Source organism: Ammospiza nelsoni, chromosome 7, assembly GCF_027579445.1.
Source record: "Ammospiza nelsoni isolate bAmmNel1 chromosome 7, bAmmNel1.pri, whole genome shotgun sequence".
Classification (NCBI taxonomy): domain Eukaryota; kingdom Metazoa; phylum Chordata; class Aves; order Passeriformes; family Passerellidae; genus Ammospiza; species Ammospiza nelsoni.
The window spans coordinates 24,725,068-24,749,980 of record NC_080639.1 but is presented as its reverse complement, the minus strand read 5'-3'; the positions used below and the strand labels follow the sequence as shown (position 1 = coordinate 24,749,980).

Here is a 24,913-nt window from a genome sequence, read left to right as displayed (position 1 = left end):
CTCGTGTCCCACCGCATTTAGGGCACACCCCCGTGTCCCACCGCATTTAGGGCACGCACCCCCGTGTCCCACCGCATTTAGGGGACACCCCCGTGTCCCACCGCATTTAGGGCACACCCCCGTGTCCCACCGCATTTGGGGAACACCCCCGTGTCCTATCGCATACGGGGAACATCCCGTGTCCCACCGCATTTAGGGCACACATCCCCGTGTCCCACCGCATTTAGGGCACACATCCCCGTGTCCCACCGCATTTAGGGCACACACCCCCGTGTCCCACCGCATTTAGGGCACACATCCCCGTGTCCCACCGCATTTAGGGCACACACCCTCGTGTCCCACCGCATTCGGGGACCCCCTCCCCCTTTCCCTCCCGCCGCGGGGCGGGGCTCCTTGTGGCGTCATTCCGTGTGGGCGGGGCGAAGGCGGGGCGGGGCAGTGGCGCCGCCGCCGAGCCGGAAGTGACGCGCGGGCGCGAGAGCGGAAGCGGCGGCGCAGGCTCGGGCGGGTCCCCGGTGCGCGCAGCGGGCTCGGCTCCCTCAGAGCCGCTCCCGGCACCGACATGATCCTGCTCGAGGTCAACAACCGCATCATCGAGGAGACCCTCACGCTCAAGTTCGAGGGCGCGGCCGCCGGGTAGGGACAGGGGAGCCGGGGCGGGGCGGGGACGGGTCCGCGGACCCAGGGAGGGGCGAGGGGGCGGTGGCTGGCGGGGCCCGGGCCGTGCCGGGCGCCCTGGCACGGAGCGAAGCCTGGCGGGTGGTGCCGGGGGAGGATGGGGCTGAGACGGGCGGAAGGTGGGGGCCAGGGCACGGTGACAAGGCAGGATGTGGGGCCGGGGAGCGGCGCTGAGCCAGCGGGTGCTGTGCCGCCGGGGGGGCGGCCCGGGAACGAGGAGGGCAGAGCGGGCACGGGTGGCGGCCTGCAGGATGCCGGGCAGGGAGGGGGCGGTCAGGGTGCGGGACCTGAGCTGCGGGCGGCGGGGATGGGCAGAGCTTGGGCACAGGGAGAGCCTGGCAATGAGGGAGCAGAGCGGGACAGGGCAGTGTCGGAGGGGACAGTGGGGCTGCATGGGGTCAGCAGTGCCAGAGCAATGGAGGGCCCAGGGAGGGCAGGACGGATCTGGGAAGGGTACCGCAGATTGCCGTGCTGGGGTGGACTGGAGGACAGGGCCTGGACAAGGAGGAAGTTGGGAAGGGAGGAAGGCGGATTTGCAGCGTGTTTGCTTTGGGTAAAGTGGGCTTCATCAGCGAGGTGCCAGCGCTGGTACAGAATGTGTAGGGGGAGGCAGGGAACAGGAAGCCTGAGTACGGAGTCACGGCCTCAGCCTTTTGCTTTGGGGTGAAGAGCAAATTCCAGCGTGCTCCCTCTGCTTTCTCGAGCAGAAGGGATACACAGGCACAGGGGTCAGCCACAACCACTGGTGCCAGCCTGGTGGGTGTGCTGGCCTCGGGGAGCAGGCTGGGGGTCTAGTTCACACCCACATCTCTGACTGGGACAGTTCAGTCCCTGGGGAGCCAGTGGGTTTTTTTACTGAGTATTGCACCAGGGCAAAAAGATGCTTGAGAGGACCCAGCTTAGTTTGGAAGGAAGCCCCTTAAGTATGAATGTCCTTATCTGCAGCCGAGTGGCCTGTGGGCTCGATGCACTGCCTGCTGACTGAGACACCTTTGTACAGACACAAAGCCGCGAGAGGCAGAGCAGTGGTGTTATCTCTGGGGTGGAGCCTGCCCTGGCGCCTCACAAGGCAGGGCTCAGGCTGCTCCAGGAAAGGACCCCCCAGGCAGGTGCCTTTTTCTGTGTTACCTTTTTTTCTCCAGCGATTTTTGAAGCTCTCAAATTTTTGCATGCAGAACGTTGTCAGAGGTCATTTACTCTGCTTTGCCCCCCTCTCAATTGACTTGTTGCTCAGATCCCTGTTTTGTTTTGGAGGGGATTTTTTTTCCATAAAATAATTATGCAGGCTGCTCTGCCTTGGAGGACAGCTGAGCTTCTTGCAGACTTTGATTTGTCTTGAGCCCTGATCATTTAATGCAACAAGTTTCCCCAGAGTGCAGGCACAGCACTGGGCAGAGAGAGCTCCCAGGTGACCACTGTGGTATTGCAGCCACTTCCATTAGAAAATATGGCATGTACAGAGCTTCACAGTGAGTGTCAGAGCAGCTTGTCTGTGCCAAGGCACTCTTCCTGATGGAGAGGGAAGAACATGCATGTGTCCCTGTGTTGATCTGATGTGGAGGGGCAGTTTGCAGCTTTAGATGCACCCCAAAACTCTGACTCTGTGAGCAGAACTGTGCTTGCTTGCCCTCCAGCAGCCTGCAGGCCCCTGACATTTCCATTTTGCTGCATGGCAAAGCCACCTCACTTGTGTGTTGGCACGTGTGCCTGACATACTGATTGTTCCTGGATCAATTTGTAGGGTGGCTGATGGTGCTCTGCTTCTGCCTTTTAGTCATCTGTGGCATGTTCTGTTCTTTAGATGGCGTTTCTAGATAAGTTCTGTGCCTTGAGCGTGTTGCTGAAGGTGAATTTTCTTCTGTGCTTGTTCTGGGGTCCCCCATGCAGGCAAGTCCATGGAGGTTTCTCCTGCTTTCAGGTCTTCTAAGGAATGGATGTTACAAAACATTTATTCAAGTGATACTTCTTTTCCTATGGCCACAGCTCTCGGGTTATTCCTGTGGTGCTCAGCCTGGAGGCAGGAAGGGATTTCCTGTGTTTTGCTGTTTTGGTGATGCTTTTCCAAGGTGTATCTTGGGGGCTGAACACAGGATAGTCAGGGCGAGGTCAAGCCTTGAAGAATTTGGTGGCTGGGAGGAGTGAGTGTGGGCACTGGGGCAGAGTTGAGTTTACATTGTTTGCTCTAACCCTGAAGTGCAGCAGATGTGATGCAGGGATTTGTCAATAGGGGTTGTCTCAGAGCCAGGTGTGCCTGGTGGCTTCAGCACCAGCCTGCAAGTGGGGCAGGGCAGGGCTCATTTCCAAATCCTCTGCCACAGACTTGTCCTGTGACATGGGCTGTGTCACTGCCCTCTGCTGCAGTGCAGCCACAGTTTGGCAGGTTCCTGCAGAGCTTCCCTGGGCTGTCAGGTGGGAGACACTCCACATTTCACCTTGTCATGTAGAACTAGGTCACATGTAAAAGATGGAATTCATTAACTGCCATTATTGTCATATATGTCAAAATCTGCTCTGCGTGGAGGTCCATCAGCTGTCCCTGGAGTTCCCAGTGTGAAAGGTACCTTGGCAGGACTGCAGACAGAGATCAGCACTTGAGACAGGGCTGACCCACCTCTGAGAGTACTCCCTGGACAAGGTCCTTGGGGCTTGGCAGCATCCACCTGTAAATAGGGTAATTTCAAATCGAATTTGGTTTTGTGGGCAGTCCCTATGGAAATCTCACCTCCTTGGACAGCCACTGTTGAAACACGATTTAGATCAAGGTGGTAACAGATTATGGACTTCAATGCATCTGATTTTTTTTTCCTTACTTAGCTCTAGTAATTTCTGTGTTTAAATCTATTCTCTTAACCAACCACATTTTAAAATAAAAACCTAAAGCTACCAGAATCTGTTGAAATAACTTGAGTTAGGAATCTGCTTCTGCAATGTGGGAATATCTGGTCAGAATCTGGAAATAAGTTTATTGAAATGAGGTTGGCTCGTGACCTTTTTTCATGTCAAGAGGAAGCTTCCATAAGCTTCTGACCAATTCATTTGTACATGAGATGTTGCCTGGAAGCTGGTGTCACAGGTGAGTTTTCCCATTTCTGATAAAAATGTTGTGTGAGGAGATGAATTCTACGAGTTGGAAAATCCTGTTTCTCATCATTGCTTTCCTTTGCTAACTGCACAGACATTAAAAAAACCCCACAGACACTCTAGGTGTAAAACATTTTGATGATTGCCTTCTGTGTCTGATGAATACTCATTCTTTTTGACACTAGCGAATTTGCCATCCAGTTTTGTCCTGCACTTATTTAACTAACCCCAGGGAAGGTGTGGCGCAGGGCTTTGGTCTTAGGGTTTGGTTTTCCAGTCATACATAACTTACCCAAAATCTTTAGTCAATTAATCATCTGTCTCAAACTGTTACTTATTATTTACCCACTGTGCCAAAGAACACACATTTGCATAGCTGGGGTACAGCATGCCTTTTCCTAGGTTGGGGGTGGAGGGAAGAGAATCTCAGATTAAATTGTTGGGTTCTTTACAGCCATTAGTAGGTACAGCTCTGCAGGGCTCCCTGACAATTAGCTTCGTAGGAAATCAACTGAAGCTTGGACTTCCCTGATGCAGAGTGGTTCCTGTGAGCCAGCAGGAGCTGGGCTGAAGCTGCACCCACCTGCTTTATGGTATTTCCCACCTGCAGTCACTTGATGATGGTGTGCTGCAGAGCTGAGCCTTTCAGACAGAGGCTGAATCCTGGCTGTAACCAGTGAGAACTTTGTGTTCATGGTGTGACTTGCAGTCAGTTCATCATGGGGAGACAGGAGTGTGTGGAGGCTGTTGATGGGCTAGGAGGGTAGAAGAGCTTTGAATACTGCAGGGCACTACTGAGGAACTCTCTTCAGGAGTGGTTGTGGTTATATGTGGCTCCAGTGCTTCAGGGATGCTCAGAGACCCCACCAAAACCAGATTGTTCCTCTGCCATCCCCTCATTCTTGCTGACACAGACATTTTTGTGGCTTCAAGGGAAACAGGATTGGGGAAGTGACCTAGGTTAAAATTAAACAGGCAAAACTGGGTATTTTTAGCTAGATGAGTTTCCTCATCGCATTCATTGTGTCCTGACTGCTCACTGTGGTGCAGCCATGAAGCAGGGATCAGATCTCCCTCCTTCAGCAGCAGTGGCAGGTGCTGGCTCACCTCACAAGCCCAGCCCGGAGCTGCACATCTCTCCAGGCACAGCCTCACCTGCTGAAACTCAATCTGCCTGACTGCAGAGTGCTCGGACATCAGGGAATGTGACTTAGCATTAACAGTGGATTGTGAACCACCTCTGGAAGTAGGTAGTGCTCCACTCTTGTGCAACAGCACAGGGAGCAGGAGGGAAGAAAAGCCAGATCTGAAAAGTGTTAGGCTTTCACAGGTGATTCTGTCATCACTCCAGCCTCAGTTTTCATCTTGGGCTCCTAAGAGCAGCCTGCTCTGTTTTATCTTCAGAGAGTGGTTCTCACTGCAGCCACCAATGCTTGACAGCAGAGAAGAGTAGGTGTCCATCACTGTGCTAAAGAAACACAGTAGAAGTGTGCAAAATGAGGTTCTTACCCAGAGACTTGGCCCAACTTTGGATCTCTCTGGTGGGGAGCCACAGGCTAGCTGCTTACAGCTGAGGATGGAAGACAGCTGAGGACAAAGATCTGGCTGGAAGGGGATCTGCCAGTGCAAGCATGCTGCAGGACCATTTGTGCTTTGTCCACCGTGAATCCCACTGCTTTCCTACCAGCCCGCTCCTCCAGGCTATTGGGCACACAGCAAGGGAAAAGCTTGGGCGTGGAGGGGTCACCTAACCAGGAGGGGGGAATTGGCACGTGTAGGGGGCTGTAGGTACACAGCGCAGCAGCACCCACTGACAGCACTCCTGTTCATGGTGGGTGTGCTGCCAGAGCTATGGGAGCTCCTTGGTTGCGTATGCTCCTGCAGCTTACGCAGAGAGGCTTTTGTTAGCTGAGCGGAGCCCAGAAGTGGAGGAACTGTTCAGAGAATTTTAGTCATTGCTCATAATTTTTTTTATTGAGATGGCCTTTCTGTAGCAAGAGCCTGCAGTCTGTCACTGAATCTGGCTCACTTTATCTAAATTATGTGTTGACTCTGGTGATCTAAAAGCTCTGCTCAGAGCTTTAAGCTTTGAAATACCCCCTTTTTCCCCCCCTCTCCTATGGGACAAGAGGTTAGAGTATCTGCATGCCTGCAGCTTTTGAAATAATTGCTGTTCTCCATTATTTGGTAGAGGCCTTAATTGTGGTGTGGGAGATGCTTCAGTATGGTTGTCAGCCAGGTTCTTAAATTTGTCGTATCATACAGCTAAGAGCCTTTGTGGCCTGAGAATGAAACAGGGAAGTTCTCCAAATCGAGCGAGGAAGTGCTGTCAGAAAAAAGATTTGCTATTGCTCTTAAGTGGTCGCTGGTTCTCTCCATGGGCACCTGTGGCTCTTCACGGATGTTCTGCCAGGGTGAAAAATCTGATTTGGAGCTGGTCCTGTATTAGATAGACAGGGCGTAGGAGCCATTTAGAGATGAATAAAAGGAACACAGGCAAGAAGACGTAAAACCTGTCAGGGTCTTTTATTGTTACAAGCAGAGGGCAGATGGGATTTGGTGTGGGTTTGACTTCAGACCTGATAACTGTTATCACAAAACAGACTGCTGCTGGGAACAGCTGCCATTTTAGCGTCTCAGGCAGGGGTTTGCAGAAAGGTCTGGTCTGTATTCAGTGCAGAGAGAAGCCATCTCAGTTATTCCTGGTATGAGCTGGTTTTATTGTCCCTTCAGGGCAGAGCACAGCAAGCAGGGAAGGTCACTCAGGGATGCTGTGGTTCAGGTAGCATTGGAGGTGAGGGGCTTGCAGGAGTCACAGCAGCTCTCTGCTCCAGGAGTGGATGAGGTGTCCTGTCTGAAATCCTCTGAATATAGCTCGGGTTAGTCTGTTTTCAGAGCTTTGGATCAGGGGTAGAAGTGAACCCCAAAAGACCTCCTGGCTTCCCAGTTGGGATTTACAGTCCAGTCTAAATCTGTGATTTAGAGTCATTCAGCACCAAGCTGCTAAACTGCCAGTTCTTGCTATGGGTGCGGAGAGCCTCCTCATAGAGGCAAGGGACGCCAGAGCCCACTAGACCAGACAGAGCTCTTTGGGATCGTACCAGTAACCTGACAGTAGCTGGTACCCACCCTCAGTGCTGCAGGCCCCATCCCAGCCTGCTGTGAATGCTCTGCACTGAGCCGTGGCTGGCACAAGAGCAGGAAGGACAGAACACGGAGAGGACACGTTGTGCCTCCATAGAGCTATTTCCGGTGGTAGAAGATGGGGTTGCTGGAAGGTCAGGGGAAGTGAACATGTCTGTTGTTGCTAATCCAGAAACTATGGAACCCTGGAGGTGAGAGCTCCTCTCTCTTCTGCTTGGGGACTTCTTGAGGTGGGAGCAACAATCCGGGTAGCAAAAGGAGTGGTTTTTTCTGTTGGAGAAAAATTTTGAGTAGCCAGGGTAGTTTTGATGAGGTGAGCCAGAGAAATAAATAGAAGCACTTTAAACACTGTGATTGTAAAGCTCATGAACTGTGAAAGGCTAAGGGGCCTCACTTTGCTCCCAGCCACACAACCAGTGCTCTTTCCTGTCCTCCCCTGGCCAGCATGCCTGGTGAGGCAGAAAACCACTGTGCTGTAGGTGACAGGGCCAGCATGGCTGAGAGGAGCTCTGTATGCGGCTCACGTGAGCTCTTGCTTCACTGAGGCTGTGCTGGGAAGTGGTTGAATATTCAGTACCCAAAGTTCTGCCCAGTTACCTTCTTTTCCCTTAAATATGCCCCCTCCTCACCATCCCCAAGTACCGGAACTGAGCCACTTGGGAAATCAGCGTTAAAATAACTTCTCTAAGAAATGACGTTTGCACAATAACAGGCTCCAACCCAGCTGTGTTAGCAGTGAGCTTTTGTGTGCAGAACAAAGGCTCTGTGCAGAGCCATCAACTGGCTCCTGTGCATGGTCTTGCTCTGCTTCTTCAATGATGTGATGAGTGATCTTTCTGCCATCCCCTGGGTACAGGACAACCAGATGGGGAATCATCCTTCCTCAGCCAAACCACTCCAGTGCACGGACTGTCAGCCACTTCCTTGCATTTCTCAGAGGGAGGTGCTGTGTTTGGAAGGCTCTGCTGGGAGCGGGGGCTCTGGGAGGTGTCAGCTCTATGTATGTGGGGAATGGGGTTTGAAAGCTGTAATTTTGAGCAGATGGAACAGAGGTTTAAGGATGCATCCTGTTTAATATTCCTAGCTCTCATGTGCCTGGCTGTGCTATCTTTAAAGCTTCCTACATAGGTTTCTTTTTTTATAAAAATTTATACTGCCATCCAAGCTGATTCCCACGTCTGAGTGTGGTGCTCTAAAAGAGGAATACGTCTGCATCAGCTGACCGAGTGGGATCTCTGGGATTTTCTTTCATCTCTGCTCTGAGCCATCCTCAGTGAGCAGAAGTGGCTTGGACATGCTTGTGGAATTGCTCCCCTTTCCAAGAGCCCAGGCTAAATAAGCGGCCAGGGATGCCTGCTGAGCCTGTCTCAGACCCAGCTGGGGAGGAGAAATGAAAGCAAGAGAGGTCACAGGTAGCTGGCACAGCTTTCAAACAAAAGGACCTGCTTTGGGTGCACTTGCTCCGCTTCTTTCAAGTGTGTAGTTTTTTATCCTCAGCAAGGTGGCACAAAAGACAGAGGCTCCCCAGCCTTCAGATAAAAAAAGGCCTGTTGCCTTTCACAGCTGATCACTTTTAAGAAGCAGGAACACCTCCTCATTTTCACTTGGGTTCTCCATCTGGGGGTTAATTCCTCCGTTTCTGCTGGAGTAAAATGTTGACCTGGTGAGTGTCTGGGATCAGTGCAGTGTTTTGGTCTCCCTGTATTGCCCAGCTTGAGTTTTATCACATTGTGGTCATTTCTGCCTTCCAGGAATGAGGCTGGCTGCAGAAAAGCTGATGGAAAAAACAATGCTTGCTGCTGAGATAAAATCATTTAAATTGTTACAGAATATTGTCAGGGAAAATAGATATTTTCCAACCTTCCTCAGTGTGTGTACCACAGTGTAACCAGTACCCAGCAGCACATAAGTGTGTGGAAGAGCAAGTTTTGGCAAAACGATTGAAGCTGGTCTCTGGGCAGCAGCAGCAGCATGGCTGAGACCACTGACTTTACTCTGGGGAGTTATTTCAGTATGTTGGTTCAGACAGGTGGGAATGAACTGTTAGAGACTAGATTTCTGTTAGCAGCAGCGTTATTAGCCTTTATTCAAATATTATCTACTTTTGAAAAATAAATGGAGATACAGTGTGAAACAGCGGTAGCAGACTGGCATTTTTATCCTGTTCTCATTTTCCATGCCTGCTCTCAGCAGTGGAGATACCTTTGCATCAATTCCCTGTTGGAGAATGACCTATTAATACCAGTCCCCTTGGAGCTGTGAAAGCAGTTATGTAGTGCCAATCCCAATGAAATGACCTTCCAAAGCAGTTACATCTTTCATGGAGTCCTACTCTTTCACAAATCATGAACAAATGCCAATATAGGGTTTGTTGAGAAGCAGTTTAATCTTCATAGTCACAGTGTGAGATGTGACGTGCCTTTTGCTTGCAGAGGGTTTTGTTGCTGATGGGGGTCCCAGACACCGCTCAGGATGGTGTTAGAGCATATCCAGAGCTGCAGTTTTTCTGCAGAGGCTGTTGGCAAAATATTGGGGTGTTTTGGAAGGGGGGCAAGATGAAATGAACGTGTGGAAAGTTTCCTTCTTTGACCTGCTCCTGACACTACTAACACTTTCCTAACTTGGAAAAGGCGCCTTCTCTGCAAGCAAGTTATATCAATGCATCTGCAGAACTGGTATTGATGGCAAAGAAGGCACTGTGTCAGGAAGGATTACTCAGCTCCTTCCATAAACTGGTATTGCAGAACCTTACAAAAGGTCCTCTGTCCCAAAACCTGTGTCATGGCCATTCTGTACAGAGTGTGTGCTCGTGAAAACAAACTTCTTAGAAGGGGTAGCTTTCTTAGGCATTTCTAACTGGAAATCTGTGATGTCACAATCTAATAATAAACTAGAATACTGGAAATCTGTGCCAACTTCAAAGTCTATTTTATGTCATCTGGGGTAAAACTGGTGCTTATAGGAAGGGGAAAAAGTCTAAGGTCTCTTCTCAGAGGTTACTATTAGTCGGACAGCAGGAGATAAAGGGGTTTTGAGGAAGGGCTGCCTGTGAAAAATAAGGTGTTGGAAATTAATCCTTTTTCCTTTACAGCTTGGAAGCTGCTGTTAAGAGTCCTCATTTACATCCTTTGTTTTCTTTGCTTTTTAGAAATAAACCAGAGGCAGTAGAAGTAACATTTGCAGGTAAGGTTGGCAGCTCTCTTGACTTTTCAGAACTAAGGGCTGGCTTGAACAGTCTGCCCACACCACTGGGCAGAGGCAATGTGGAGACCCTGCAGTATCCCCAGAGTTGGCTGCCTCACTATTTCTCTGTCTGTCTGCCTTCCCTGGGACTTCCCTAGAGCACTGAGTTCACTGGTGGTAGTGCTTTGGTGTGTGCCTGCTACACAGCTCTTCTCTTTTACCTCATCTGTTCTCTAGTCCTGCCCTTGGTGCTGCTTAGTACCATTTGGTTTGGGTTGTTAGGAAGCTGACTTAGGGTGACAGGCAAAATGGATTCATCACCTCAAGTTTGCTCTTCAGGAAGAGAAATGCCAAGAAAGTTCAAGTACTCATTCAGCATTTGATTTTTTGCTTCTGTTATCAGGAATCTGGGTAAGCTGCAAAGCTCTGTGGGGAAGTGGAGCTTGCTAGGTAGCTGGAGGGTTGCCTTTCCCTTCCTCCTGCCCTCCCTGCCCATTCTGCAGTGAAGTGGAAGCTCTCACAGCAGGCGGCGGCTGCGCTGCCTTTGCTGGCAGAGAGGTTTTCCCCTGCAGGCTGCAGCTCTGGCCTGGTGGGCATGTCAGTCACTTTCTGTGCTGGCCCTCCAGAAGGCTCCCGTCTCTGCATGTTTGTATCCTTGTGCATTGAGCACAAGTGGATTTGCCAGGGATGCTAAGTGACACTAGACTAAAGCTTTCTGTGATGGACAGGTGTCAAAATTGTTTCAGCCTTGTGAATGATAGCAGGTCTCCCTATATGACATTTCCATTTTCCTTAATTGTGGGTTTCCCTCTTGCTGTGTGTGTGAGGGCTGGAGCAAGAGGAGCACTGTCGCTTTATGCAATTACTAGAACTTGTAGGGAAAGCCTTCCTCAGAAATAGGAGCTGGTTCCTGCTCCCTCACATTTCTCTTGCTTGTTTCTTAGACTTCGATGGAGTCCTTTACCATATTTCAAACCCCAATGGAGACAAGACAAAAGTGATGGTCAGTATTTCTCTGAAATTCTACAAGGAACTCCAGGAACACGGTGCTGATGAGGTGAGTAAGCATCTCCAGGCCTCCTGCCTACAAAGACTGTGTTGATGGCAATGCCTTTGTGGTGTATCTAACATCTGACTCTTAGAGAAGCATCTGTGTTCCCATCTCACACTGGTCAAAGGATCAGCCCTGTGCCAACCAGGAGTCCCACTTTGCTGAAAGACAAGGGCAAATGTGTTCACACTCTCTGGTGCAAAAGTAGTCATCCTGTATGACCCTGCAGCCTGAAAGGTGGAAGGCACTGCTAATTTCACAAGTTCAAAGTGAAGCCTGACTGATGTGTTGAGCCCACAAGTGAAGGAAGGTGCCAAGACAGAGCTGTGGTGCTTCTCTTCTGACTCCTAACCACACTTGAGAGCAAGTGTTGGGCTCCTGTTGTGTGTGCAGACCTTGGTTTTCAGACTGGTTCCCTTTTCAGTGGTGCTGTGTGGAGTCCCAGGCTCAGTTCCTGTTGGCTGGGCTCTGTGGCTGCGGAGGGCCATTTAAGGTAGAAAAAAGGAGCCTCTCTGAGCTGTGGTTGGATGGCAAGGCAGGAAGTGTGACTCAGTTCCTGAGTCAGTTTTCAGATCTCCACATGGTAGCGAATGGGGTTCACCCAGGGCTTTTCAGCAGGCTTTTGCCTCTGGGTGTCTGTCCTTGGAAGAAAACAAGGAAACTGCTCCATCAGTTTATTGTGAGTCTAGTAAGAAATGGGTGATTTGAACCCAAAGTGAATTCCTGCGCATTGCCGTAAGACCCACCTAAGTCAGAAGAGATATGATTGAGTGTCCTGCTTTCCTGGTTCCTGAAAGCAGAGCTTTCTAGGTGGAGCACTGCCTACTACTGAAAGTACCACTGCTGGCATGAGGAGTGTCAAGCAGCCCAAATGGTGGAGCCTTTCCAGCATGTATAGTGAGAATCAGTGCAGTGTGTGATCCCAAGAAAATTCCTGTGGTGGGCAAGTGGCCGACAGCACTGTGCACCAGCAGCCATTGTAGTGGTGAAAGGCAACTTTCTATAAACTTCTAGAAGAAAATGGGATCTGCACAGGACTGGCTTGGAAATACTAAATAGAAATTAAATTTTTCAGTCTCCAGTCATCATAATGTTGCTTTCTGCACTTCCCTGCAGACAATGTTGCTTGTTTCTGCTCTGTCTTTGGTGAAACCCCACTGTGAGGAATGCAGAGTGAGCTTCCTGCTAAGACAGGGCATCTTCCTGCACTGCTGCAGGCAGGCTCTCTACAAGGAGGTTTTGGCATGCAGAGAGTCTGTGTACCCTTTCCACGTGGTCGTGGGTGTCATCCCAGGAGGGCCAGTTCTGCCCCAACACTGTTGTGTTCTTCTCTGTGAAATACTGCCTGTTCCCAGCCCCCTCATTGACACAGAGCTATGGCTCAGTTGGAAATTGCCATTGATGTAAAATTCAGCAGTAATTACATTTGAAGAAAGGTTTTTGCTGTGCTGTAGGCGGTTCTGCTTCTGGGAGGCATCCAAGCCTGTGTGGCAGTCTCCTCTTGATGCCCATCTGTTCGTGCACTAGGCTGAGACAGTCACTGTGTGATCACCAGGCCATGGTGTGCTCTGAACTTGCCATCCTGTGAGGAGACGGACCAGGCACACTTTGCATCTGCCTTTGAATGGAAGGAAAAGTGGTAGCCCTCAGGTCTGTTGTGTCAGGCTCTGCTGATTGTTCTCCTTTGAAGGTATGAGCTATAAGGCCTCTTCCCCGCACAAATCTGACTAGCAAGAACTTGAAAAAGTTCCAGTTTTAAGTCCTCTCCTGCAGTATGTCCCCTGTCAGTGGAGTTCAAGGAGCCCTCCCTAGAACAGGAACAGCCAATAGTACTAGAAGCTGATGACTTAATATTTGTCTAAGTTCTCTTAGACACTAGGGGAGGCAGGTGCTGTAATTTGATACTTCTAAAAGAAGACCAAATATGGCCTAGGCTGTGCAGGAGGAAACAAGTCTTGATAGCTTGTGCATTCAGTGTTTAATTTCTTTTCTAGGTATTGAAGAAAGTCTATGGAAGCTACTTGGTAAATCCTGAATCAGGTAACCCTGCAATAACATTCACTCTCTGTGTGTGTGTGTGTGTGTGTGTGTGTGTGAATGCAATTCCCAAGTTACTTAAGTCACCTGAGAAATGCTCATATGAAGGCTGAACTTGAAGAGCTTGATATCTCAGGCTCTCTGTACAATGAATTGCAATTTGAAATTGCCAATTTAAAAAGTGGCTCAGACACGTCAGGGATGAAGTAGCTTGCAGCACAAGCTGTAATTCTTTATGCAGTCCTCCTCCAGGAAGCCTCTCTTCCTCACAGTTGGGGTCTTTGTTCTTCTCAGAGATGCTTTGTAAGACACAGAAAAACCATGGTTACCTGTGACAACATCTCTTCCTACTCACTGCAAAAACTTGGGAGCGGTTCAGCCAGCACGTGTGTCTGGGAGCTTGGGAAGGAGCCCCAGGAATGTTGCCATGGCCACACGCTGAGTGCAGGCATGGCTTTTGGCAAGTGCTTGGAGTGGGAATAACTCACCCCTGGGGCTTTTGGGAGGATTTAAGGCAAAAGTGGGACTGTAGGTGTCTCTTAAAAAAAATGTCTCTGCTTTCATTAAGGCCCTATGTAGATTATTAAAGCTAGTGGCTGTCCCTTCCCAGGTTACAATGTCTCTTTGCTCTACGACCTGGAGAACCTTCCTGCAGACAAGGATGCCATTGTGCACCAAGCCGGCATGTTGAAGCGCAACTGCTTTGCTTCAGTCTTTGAGAAGTATTTCAAATTCCAGGAAGAGGGCAAAGAAGGAGAAAAAAGAGCAGTCATCCACTACAGGGATGATGAGACAATGTAAGTGTTCAAACTAAAAGCACGGGGGTTGGACAGTGGTCAGTAGTCTGCTTCTGTGCACAGCTGTAGGTTTTGGTGGAAAGTCAGGAAATCCTCCTGCTCCGTGCTTTGGCCAGGGTAATAAGGGCCTGTTCTAGGCTGCCACAAGTATCCCATTAGGGTAATGCTTACGCCTCAGGCTGCTGGGATGTTACACAAGAGTCTCTGTTAGTGTCATCACTTGTGGCTGCATGCAGGAGAGGAACTGGCCACTCCCAGCAGAATGTTGTGCTCCCTGTAAATACTGTCTCAGGGGAGGGGAAATTTACAGCACCCAGGCCTGTGAATGGCTGTTGTATCTACTTGACCTTGTCCTTTTGAACTCCCTAGCTCTGGTTCACAGGTGGGTTCTCTCTCTGCCACCTGCAGGTACGTTGAGGCAAAGAAGGACCGTGTCACGGTTGTGTTCAGCACAGTATTTAAGGACGACGATGATGTGGTGATTGGAAAGGTGTTTATGCAGGTATGGAAACTGAGTTACAGGGAAAGGGTCTGGTCCTCAATTCAGATGCCTGCTTGCTTGAAGCAGCATGCCAAATAAGCTGCTGAAGTGAGCACAAAGGCGGTTTAACACATGAAAATTCTTTGCTCCATGCTGGACTGGGATGGAAGAACATGCTAATAGGCACAGACAGTGCATTTTCCTGGCTCTTGCATTGGCATCTGTATCATCAATAGTCTTGCTTATTTGGACAATCAAGCGTATTATGTGTTACAGATGAGAAACACCACAATGAATACTTCAGTCCCCACAGTGAGGCCCAGTAGTGTGGATAGCTATGGTGTAGGATCTCCAGCCAGCTGAAGACCTGAGCATGTTGAGGAGGCTGTAAAGGGAGAGGAGGGGTGAGATAATGTAATGTCATGCCATGCCTGAGGAGGAGCAGAGAATGGTCTTCACCTTGACGTTTCATCCTGCTAATGCTCAAATGCTGCAGGAACACTCAGCAGCTCTGTGTGACAGCTCTTGAATTTCAACTTTTTAGAGCTATGAATATACTGAATTTGTGGGCTTGAACCAGTCATTGCCAAGTTATGGACTGGACTCAGCTACCTTTTCCAATTGCTGTTTAGCTGGGGAGCATTCAGAGACTTGTAGTAAGCACTTAGCATGTCTGTGAACAACTGTATGCAGCCTGGAGAAAATGAGACATCTGTGTGCAGCTGGGGAGGCTCAGTGCATGCTTATACCTGTGTTCATCTGTGCCACTGGCTCATCTCACTCATCTGCTTAAGCTTCTGGGGAGCCAGCCTCCTGTTTGGGCATGGCTATGGAGCAGGGCCTACAGGGTGTTCCAGGCACCTTTAACCCACCCGTTCAAGGGTGCCGGGCCATGCTGCTGACAGGCTCATGGACAGCAAGTTACTGGCCCAGTTTGCTGGAGACCAGTGTACCTGTGTTGGGTGTCATCAGAAGGGGTCTGTTGCAATGGAAGTCTTCACAGCTGTTTGCTGTGTTCATTTATTCCAGACAGGACATCTGCTCTGGCTTTGAGGTTTTCCCCCACCAAGCATATCCCTCAGCATGGAATTCAACTTTTAAAATGGGAAGGGAGGCATGATGTGAACAAAATGGGGTTAGTGAGCTTCCTGGGAAGATGGCAGTGCTTCAAGGCAGCAGCTGTCCTGGAGTCTCCATGTCCCGAATTCTTGGTTTTTAGAACAGCAAACCTTGCCTCTGCCCAGCCACAGGAATTTCCACTCTGAGTCACACTGGCTCTTTCCCTCCAGCTATTGCTCTTGCATAACACAGCTGGGTATGGTGTCTGCTCATCTGGACTCTCATGGAGAAAATGTGACCATTAACTAACCAGTGAAGCCATTTGAACCATTTCACCCACTGGCATAAGCAGGCAGAAGTGCAAGCTAAGCATTTCATAAAGGAAACCCCAGCAATCTGCTCTAAAAGGGACGTGGATGCCCCTGCCTTTCCCAGGGAAACTGCTCAGAGGAGAGGCCAAGGGTAGCTGATAATGTGTAGGTTGGGATGGAAGTCAGTGAGGCAGAGGGAAGACTGCCTTGCCTTGGGGCAGAAGAATGGTCTCTGGACATTCCCAGCCCACACAGAGATGGTCCTTACAGTTCCTGAAATGCAGAGCCAGTATATTTCCTGTGAGGTGGGGGAAGGGATCTCCCTGCCTGAAGGTATTGTTTCAAGGTGTAGGGAAGCATTAAGAGGAGCAGACTTCACATACAAGCTTCAAGCCTCCAGATGTATCTTGATGCCTAGGCAGACTCCTGGTGGGAGATGGTTTCTCAAATGGCAGAACCTTTACACTAGGTGTGATGGAGACCCTGCAGCCCTTCCTGAGGATTTCTGTTCCTCGGGAGTGATGGGTACTGTGCACTTTCCCTTGAAGCATTGAAGTTCCAGCTGAAGCTGTGCTGTCTCGTGTGCTTGCTCAGACTGAGGTGTCCCTTTCACAAAACATCCATGGCATGGGTGTGACACACTGAAAGCCACCCCAGCTGAGGGGCTGTGCTATGGTCATATATAAACCCAGGACAGCCATGCATTTTGGGCTGGGTTTGCTGGGAAAAAGAATTACTTTCAGGGTGTTTGGCCTGATTAACTTAATCAATTCAAGGAAAGCTGAGCCACCTTCTGCTCCTTGCCCTTTGGGAGTGAGGAACCCCATTTGCTTTCCCAGCATGTTGCTGAAGGGTCCCAGTGGGAATCACCTTCACTTTGTCTTGTTCAGGAGTTCAAGGAGGGTCGCCGGGCCAGTCACACAGCCCCACAGGTGCTCTTCAGCCACAGGGAGCCACCCTTGGAGCTGAAAGACACGGACGCAGCTGTTGGCGATAATATTGGCTACATCACTTTTGGTAAGCAGGCAGCTCAAGGCTTGGGGATGCTTTGGGAGGAGAGAGGTTCCTGTTGCTACATGAAAAGCAGAAAAGAATTCACCTTCCCTGAGTGTTGAAGTGGGCAGTTCAGGGCAGCGAGGACTCTGGGGTTGCATTCTGTCTTGTGTGCCCCCTTTGGAGTGTCCCTTTTCTGTATCAGGTCACCTCAGCTATGCTGTGGGCAAGAAGATGTGGAAGTGGACAGTGAGTTTAGTGTGCGCCTACAAATGAAGTTCAGTATTTGGAAGCAAGGGGAAGAGTGGCTTTGCTGTGATATTTTGGAAACTGGAGGTTTCTTGTGAAAGCTTTCGTGCAACTGTACTTGTAGGTAGTCCAGCTGCAGGGAGCTGTGCAGTGCTTGATCAGCAGAGGCAGCCAGAGAGCTGCAGCAGAGCAGTGCATTCTGCTTCTCCAGCTCTGCCTCTTTGCTCTGGGCCAAACATTGATGAGCCACTTACCCCTGCCAGAGGTGCTGGCCAGCAGAGCCATGACTTACCCCTGGGTAGCAGTGTTGAGGAATCTAAACCCTGCCCTGTTGAAAGGGATAGGTCTCTTCAAGATGTTTGGGTGTGCTATTAGGGTGTCTCAGGCCAGCATTCCTGGAGTTTGGAGCTCAGAGATGGAGCACAGGCATTGCAGGGAAAGGTGAAGATAGCATTGCCCTCCTCCTGTGCTGGAAATGGTAGTGCCTTGAGGCCTGGGCAGCTGTCAGCTATGGAAAGAATAGGTCCAGGATGGCACATACTTTTGTTCTTGTTGAGACTAAATTTCCCGGTTATCTGATCTGACAGTCTCAGGTGAGATCATCACCCAAACAAAATGTTCTTTCAGCCCTCGGATCTGGGACACCTAACAGAGCACCAGCTTATGGAAAGAGCAAGCTACCTTCTTGTATCCAAGTCTGTCTTATGTTACAGGGCTGGCAAGCTGTCAGGCAAAGATCCACAACCAATTTCAAGACCCCAGGGCAGACTGGATCTTGAAATTGGTTGAGCAGCCTGGGCACCCTGGTCTGCCTCCCACCTTGCTCCTTCAATTGTATCTCCCAAGCACTGATAGAGCATCATGTGGTTTCCTACGGTGCCATTGTTTCTGGACACCTGGCCTTGCATGTGTCCTGCAGAGTGCACAGGCTCCTGTGGGAAATGTGGAAAAGTGCCCTTAAGCCTTGTATTTAAAATCACAAGTGCTGCTTAATCTTGGTACATGTCAAGAGTAAAGGGTTCTTTATAGAGAGCAAGGCAGGGATCCAATGCAGCACACCCTGAAGCCTCCAGCACTGATCCTGAAGGCCTTGGCAACCTCAGGAGGTACTAATGGTCTGTGTTGGCCTCTTCTTTCAGTGCTGTTCCCCCGTCACACCAATGCTGCAGCCAGAGACAACACCATAAACCTGATCCACACATTCCGGGACTACCTGCACTATCACATCAAGTGCTCGAAGGTATGAGGGCTGGGGAACACAGGGTGGCTTCAGCCCATCTAACCTGGGTGCTAAAGGGCAGAAGCAGGGACAGGGGTGCCCCTTAAGGACTCATTAGGGTCTGGCACTGCCCTCCCCAGTCATGCAGGGGTGGCAAGTGATGCATCGTTGCCTTCTCCCTGCTCTGGGACACAAGACTTTCCATTCTAGCAGTGAAGTAGGATTTTTCCCTTTTGGATCTGGTTTGTTTCCTGAGAACAGAAATGAGGGTAATTGTTCAGAGTGACCTGGCTTGGATGTGTCCTGAAATCTCAGCTGTGAAGAAAGGCTCCTGACATGTCCCTATTTTGTCCTAATGAAACACAGGCCTATATTCACACGCGTATGAGGGCGAAAACGTCAGATTTCCTCAAGGTGCTCAACCGTGCCCGTCCAGACGCAGAGAAGAAAGAAATGAAAACAATCACGTGAGTAGCAAAGCAGGGCATGGCTGCCTGGGCTTCTCTGCCAGTCATGAGCTCAGTCTTGCTCAGTTTGGCATACTGCAGTCCAGGGCAGGTAGGGGGTGACCCACAGCTGATTGCCTCAGATGTCCTGTGAGGAGCTGGGTCTGAAGCAAAACCCTGTGCTGGCAGGTCCTTCACAAAAGGCTCATACATGGCCTTGCAAGCCCTGGCATCTCCATTTCCCCCCACCAAGCCCTTGGTGGCATTCCTGGGGGCTTTTTCCCTGTTATGTTAGAGCTGCCTTGTCCATCTCTGGGGGCAGCTCCACCTCATGGAAGGGAGAAGAGCCAGCTCCTTCCTTGGGCTTTGTGGGCACTGGACCAGGTCTTGCTGCCCGGTGTGTCTGCAGCTCCTCTGGCTGCCCTTGGCCAGCTGATGGCTGGGGCCAGGCCACCATGCTGGCTGACTCCCTCTTGTGAACAAGGAGCCCACAGTGAAGTGGATGGAGGAGAGCAGTTGTGTGAACATGTTTCACTCAGATCCCTTACCTTCTGCTTATCCCAGAGCCCCTCGGTGTCCTTTTCTCTCTGCTTGTCCTGTCATGTCCCTTTGCAAGCTGCTTTGGGGTAGGAGGGTTGTCCCCTCTGCAAAAGTTAGCCCCTCCCCCACAGCCCTGTGACTTGGCTCTGCAGCCACAGACCCTGTGAGCTCCAACCCAGCAGTGCCTGCTTGGCTTAGAGAGCTCACCATGTGTGCCCCAGCACAAGCCCCACAGGCGCTGGGGCTGTGCTGACCCCTCTCTCCATCCTTCCAGGGGGAAGACGTTCACAACCCGTTAATGCCGAGTCACTGAGGCTGCCGGAGGACGAAGGTTGGGGCACTTGCTACCTGATAATCGTAGCTTTTAATGTTGCACCTCTATGGGCTCATAAGGAATTCAAGCAATCGGGGTCTGTTTGTACGACACTTGGGGGAGTAATCTGCAGAAACGAGCTGTGCTTGCGAGGACTCGATCGTTCCAAGAAACAAAACTTTAATTCCAGTTTGATTGACTTAATTTCTTTTCTTTTTTAATTTTTTTTTCTTTTCAAGCTGTTTCGCTTTGCAATATGTTACTGGAAATAAGTTGCAGTATTTCTTAAGAGAATAATGCAATATTAACTTGTTTTCTTCTGAGTATTTGAGTTCAAAACTCCTGTATCTGAAGAAATACTGTTGGGGTTCATTAATAAAGAAGATCTTTCTATCTTAAAGGACTGTGAGGCTTTGGCTTACTAATGCATGTGACTTTGCCCTGGAAGGGGTGTTTAGTCACAGCCCCAAGGGCGATAGTTCCTGTGTTGTGGAACATATGCCTTCTAGTGAACTTTGGGGTACAGTACCCAGATCTGGGAATAGCGTGTTCTGTTAGGGAACTCCTAGACTGTACAGAGCAAGATTCTCCTTCCTTCAGCTAGCAACCTGCACCCTCCTATCCTGACCACTTCATTCCCCCTAGCAGGGAGAGCTAGGATGGGAGTCTCTGCCACTGATCCTCAGGCCATAGTTGGATCCCAGGGAGATCCCTGAGGAGGGAGCATAGCTCCCCAGATCCTCTTCCTTCCCCCAACAAGCAGAGTAGACGGCATCCAGTTAAGTGAAATAATTTATATAATTAAAGACATCTTCATACAAAACCCCTGGCTCGGCCCCTGGATGGTGAGGGCAAAGCAGGGCAGGCTGGAAAAATTACAAAGCACGCACTGGAGAAGGGTGGTGAAACCATGTCCCTCGTCCCTCTGTACACAGGGCGCAGGGCAGCGCCGGGACGCCATCCCTTGACACAGTTCTAGCGATCGGGCCGCTGGACGCAGAACACTTTGGCTTGGTGGTCGCCAGAGGTGGTCACCACAATGGAGGCATCCCTGCAGGGAGACAGGGCTCAGAGGTGGGCTGGGGGCTTCCAGTATCCCTGACCATCACCCTCAGCCCAGCTCTGAAGTGCTGCACTCCCCTTTAAGACCCTGAAGTGTCAGCATGGACCTAGGTTTGTCCCCCACCTTGGGACAGATCACAAGGGCATTCAAGAGGCAGCTTGTGATTTCGGCTCCTAGGCTGGAGGCCCCTGCTACCACTGCTCCCCCCACCAGCAGGGAAGGGGTCTGGGGGTGCCTGCTCACTTGTTGACGGCGAAATCGAGGATTTCAGCAGAGTGCCCTCGGTACTCGCTGATCATCTTCCCCGAGCGGGCGTCCCAGAGCCGCACGGCCCCGTCCAGGCTGCAGGTGTACACCACGGCCGAGCTCTCCTCCCACAGCAGCTGCACGATCCCTGACTGGGACAGGGGGAGACCGCAGTGGGGACCTCCAGCAAGGCTTAGCTCCCCCCATATACCCCCACCCCCTCATGGTGTCTGCCATCCCCCCAGGAGAGCCAGACCCCAGGGCCAAGCACATCCGCTTTGCAGAGACTGCGGCTGCCCTCTGGGGAAGCCCAAGGCTAAGGGAGAAGTACAAATTGGGAACTGGCCCTTGGGCTCCAAGGGAGATCTCCAAAACGCCCAAACCCACCTCCCAGGCTTGGGTGGGGAGGGAGGGCAGTACCTCATGTTGGCACTTATGCCTCAGGCTCTGTGTGGAGAGGTCGTAAATAGCCAGAGTGCCATCAAGATAGCCCACAGCAGCCAGTGGCATCCTACAGACAGGGGAAGAGGCATTACATGGGACATGGGGAAGCAGGGATGCAAACACATAAAGGCTCCAGGTAAAAGGCAAACCCTATGCTGAAGGCTACAATGTATGGAGAGGATGAGGAACAACCTGATGGCTGGAGCCATCAAACACCCCACTTGGGAAACCCAACAGTACAGCAAGTCAGCAATCAGACCATGGTTTGTGAAGATGACAATGTCCTGGCAAGAAAACAGCTGTCTGCAGAGTATCCCAGCCAAGCACTGGTCCATCAGGCTAGCCCAGAATCCCAACAGTTGCAGGGAGGGCTGAGCAGCCAGTGTCCCTTGGTCTCATACCAAAGGGATCTGGCATCTCCACACCCAGCTGGGGAGGATGGAGGCAAGAGAAATGCAGCAGATTGAGCTCAAGGGATGCAAATGGATCTGTATGACAAGCCCTGTAATATGTAGCACTGAATAGGGGCTGTCCCAACACTCACACATTACAGAAGCCCAGCGACTCCACTGAGTTGGACTCTGCCTCCTCGCCCTCGCTGATGGGTGCCTTGGGGGTCACGCTCTCCATCTTGAACACGCACACCACCTGGGTAGAGGGAGGGTGGCTATACCCCAAGGGAAGGAGACCCAGATGCACAAAGGTCCCGTTCGTACTCGATACCGAGTCTGCACCTTCATTAGAACAAGGCGCGGCCCCAAATCCTCAGCTCCCGGGAGCAAACAAGACGGAACTTCCTTCCAGGAGCCGGGCGGGACCACCCAGCCCGCCTTCACCCGCAGCACGAGGGCGCCGCCTGCCGGCTGCCAATGGCCGCACACCGGCCCCGCATGTGAGGGGTCCACAGCGCTCTTGGCTCTGCCCCGGCCCAGGACAGGGGACTTGGGGGGTCCCCAGCGCTCCTGGCTCTGCCCTTGGCTCAGAACAGGGGACTTGGGGGGTCCCCAGCGTTCATGGCTCTGCCCAGCCCCCACAGACGCACCTTGCCCGTGGCAGAGTTGATCAGCTTGGCGTGACAGTCAACAGAGCCCGTCATGATCAAACTGCCATCCTGGTTGCTGGCCACACACGTCAAGGGGTCCTGATGGCCATCCTGGCCTGGGGGGTGAGTGGCAGGTATGAGCTTTATATGCCCTCCCCACAGAGCCCCAGTGAGCCTTGAAACACCATCCTGCAGCCTCCACCCTGCCTGGCTCTGCCAGCACCCCCACAAGCAACAGCCACCACTGTGACAGAGAAACCCTGTGCCAGGCTCTCTCCTGCCCTCACAGGATGCCTCCTCCCCACTCAGGCAGAAGTCAGAGCCCACTAGAATGGGCTGTTTGCCCACTGGGGAGCAGCCCAGGTGATAAACCTCTCCTTTCTTCCTTACCTTTCAGGACATGCAGCGAGGTTCCCTGCTTTAGGTCCCAGATGCGCATGGTCCCATCCTCATACCCCACCACTGCTCGCTTCCCTGGGTAAGGCAGAAATAGCAGATAGAGACAGAGATAGCAAATAGAGCCAGAGATAGCAAATAGGGCCCCCATCCCCTGCCTCCCATTCAGCACAGCCTGGGAGAAGCAGGAGGGCAGATGGCCCACACAGAGCTGGTGACATTTCACACTCCAGAGAGGCCCTGTGCCTCACCATCAGGCAGGATCCTGCCACATGTGGCTGGGCATGCTGGACCCTGAAAGGTCTTGCAGTCCCCACTGGGAATCTTCCACATCCAGGTGTTGCCATCAGCTGTACCAGCCAGAAGCACGTGGGCTTGAGGGTGCCACTCCATCCACTGGGCAGAGAGAGGGACAGGCAGTGTCACCCAGTGCTGCCACCCCACCTGCTAGCTGGGGAACCCTTCACAGCACCACTCACCTCCAAATCCCCCACCTCAAAGGACCACACCTCCTCCTTGGCATCCACCCGCCACACTTTGATAAGCCCAGACATGTCACCTGTAGCCACGAACACAGAGTCGTGACTGAAGCCGGCACAGGTGACCGAGTCCTTGTGTCCTGTGAACATCAGGGGACAGAGACTGCTCAGGCCAAGCCATGGAAGATGGCCAGGAGCACAGCATCAGCTGGAGGGAAATGTGTGCAGATAGGCACTGCTGAGAGGGGACACAGCTGCTCACTGCACCTCACCTGAGCACTCAAAGAGGAGCTCCCCGTCACTCACGCGCCACACGAAGGCCTTGTCATCCTCTCCGCCTGTCACTGCCAGCGTATTGGTCTTGGGGTCAAGGCTCACACAGAAGACAGAATCTTCACAAAAGAGCAAAGAGAGGCTGCATGGCTACGGTGCTGATCCCACCTCACCAGGGGATCCAAACCCCACGCAGCATTGGGCCTGGGTGGGATGTCAGCAAGCTGAACTCTCAACCCATCCCAGTGGGAACCAGTTCTTCACATGGGAGAGGAGGGGCACAGGCTTTCTGCTGAGCTTAGGGCCAGCTGCTAATGGAATGGGAGGCCCAAAGGGCTCTTCTGCCAGAGCACAAGGCAGAAACAAGCCCAGGGCAGCTCTGAGTTCCAAGAAGGCTGGGAGACAGCAACCGAGCAAGGCACTCTGCACCGCTGGACTCTGGGGAAAGCCAAGACGAGACCACGTCCCGAGGAGGGTCCCAGCTGCTTCTGCCCGTGCCCAGCACTCACCGGAGTGGAGGGAGAACGTGACCTCGCTGTCGTCCTGTGCCTCCATGCCGTCCTCCACCCCCTCGTCATCCTCCGACTCCCAAGCCTCCCCATCGGGCTCTTCTGCCCCCTCGTCCTCAAAGTCCACGTCCTCCATCTCCTCGGCCAGGTCATCTGCAGAGGGCGAGGGTCAGGGCGGGGCTCGCGGCCTGCCCGGCTTGGCGGTCAGCGGGGTGGCTGCGGGCCGGGGAGCGGGGGATGCGCGATGCCGCCGGGACCGCGAGCCCCAGGGCAGGGAAACCGCAGAGGAACGGGACGCGACACGGGGAGAGGCCGCGGGCCGGGGGGATGCCCCGGCCGGGCCTCGCACCGGGGTGGGGCCGCAGCGCTCCCGGTGCCCCGGCGAGAGGCCGGACCCCCACAGGCCCTGCCCGGTGCGTGGCGCAGGGCGCCCCGTCTCACCCGGCCCGGGCGGGCCCAGCTCCACCACCTCGATGATCTCCTCGTCGCCGTGCAGGTCCAGCGCCCCCGGGTCCTCCCCGGGCTCCATGCCGACCCACCCCGCCGCCGCTGCCGCCGCTTCCGCCGCGCGCCCCGCCCCGCCCCGCCCCGGCCCGTCCCCGCCCGCCGCAGCCAACCACGGCCCGAACCCGCGCGCGGATCCCGCCCTTTCCGCCGGCAGCGCGGGCCGGCCCCGCCCTGCGCGGTGCGTTCTGGGAGATGTAGTTTTCTGCGCACGGACCTTGCGGCGCAGCCCGCTGACAGTCCCTGAGTGGCGAAACTGCAGCTCCCGGCATGCAGCGGAGCCGCTGGTGCACACCGGCACCATGGCGGCGGCGCTAGGCGGATTGCGGGGTAACGGCGGGCGGGCGAGCGGGTGGGCAGGAGCAGGGGGCAACC

General features: G+C 52.4%; 2 protein-coding genes across 3 annotated transcripts; one reads left to right on the top strand and one right to left on the bottom strand.

Moving 5' to 3' along the window:
• Nucleotides 1-456: 456 nt before the first annotated feature.
• ARPC2 (actin related protein 2/3 complex subunit 2) lies at nt 457-19,982 on the top strand. Its single transcript, XM_059476544.1, has 10 exons — nt 457-636; nt 10,052-10,086; nt 11,031-11,143; nt 13,132-13,177; nt 13,785-13,971; nt 14,380-14,473; nt 16,713-16,839; nt 18,204-18,304; nt 18,650-18,750; nt 19,544-19,982. Exons 1-10 carry the CDS (start codon nt 563-565, stop codon nt 19,566-19,568), a joined length of 903 nt encoding a protein of 300 aa, XP_059332527.1. The 5' UTR covers nt 457-562; the 3' UTR covers nt 19,569-19,982.
• On the bottom strand, nt 19,728-24,825 carry AAMP (angio associated migratory cell protein). Of its 2 annotated transcripts, none has more exons than XM_059476540.1 (11): nt 24,756-24,825; nt 24,035-24,187; nt 23,525-23,644; nt 23,253-23,392; nt 23,025-23,169; nt 22,768-22,851; nt 22,378-22,493; nt 21,880-21,983; nt 21,312-21,402; nt 20,889-21,043; nt 19,728-20,633 (listed from the first exon to the last, which is right to left on the bottom strand). In XM_059476540.1, the coding sequence occupies exons 1-11, from the start codon at nt 24,808-24,810 to the stop codon at nt 20,558-20,560; spliced, it is 1,239 nt and encodes a 412-aa protein (XP_059332523.1). In that variant the 5' UTR covers nt 24,811-24,825; the 3' UTR covers nt 19,728-20,557. The 2 variants fall into 2 exon arrangements, with proteins under 2 accessions (XP_059332523.1, XP_059332521.1); XM_059476538.1 differs by lacking the exon at nt 24,756-24,825 and adding an exon at nt 24,476-24,569.
• Between the last annotated feature and the right edge of the window lie 88 nt (nt 24,826-24,913).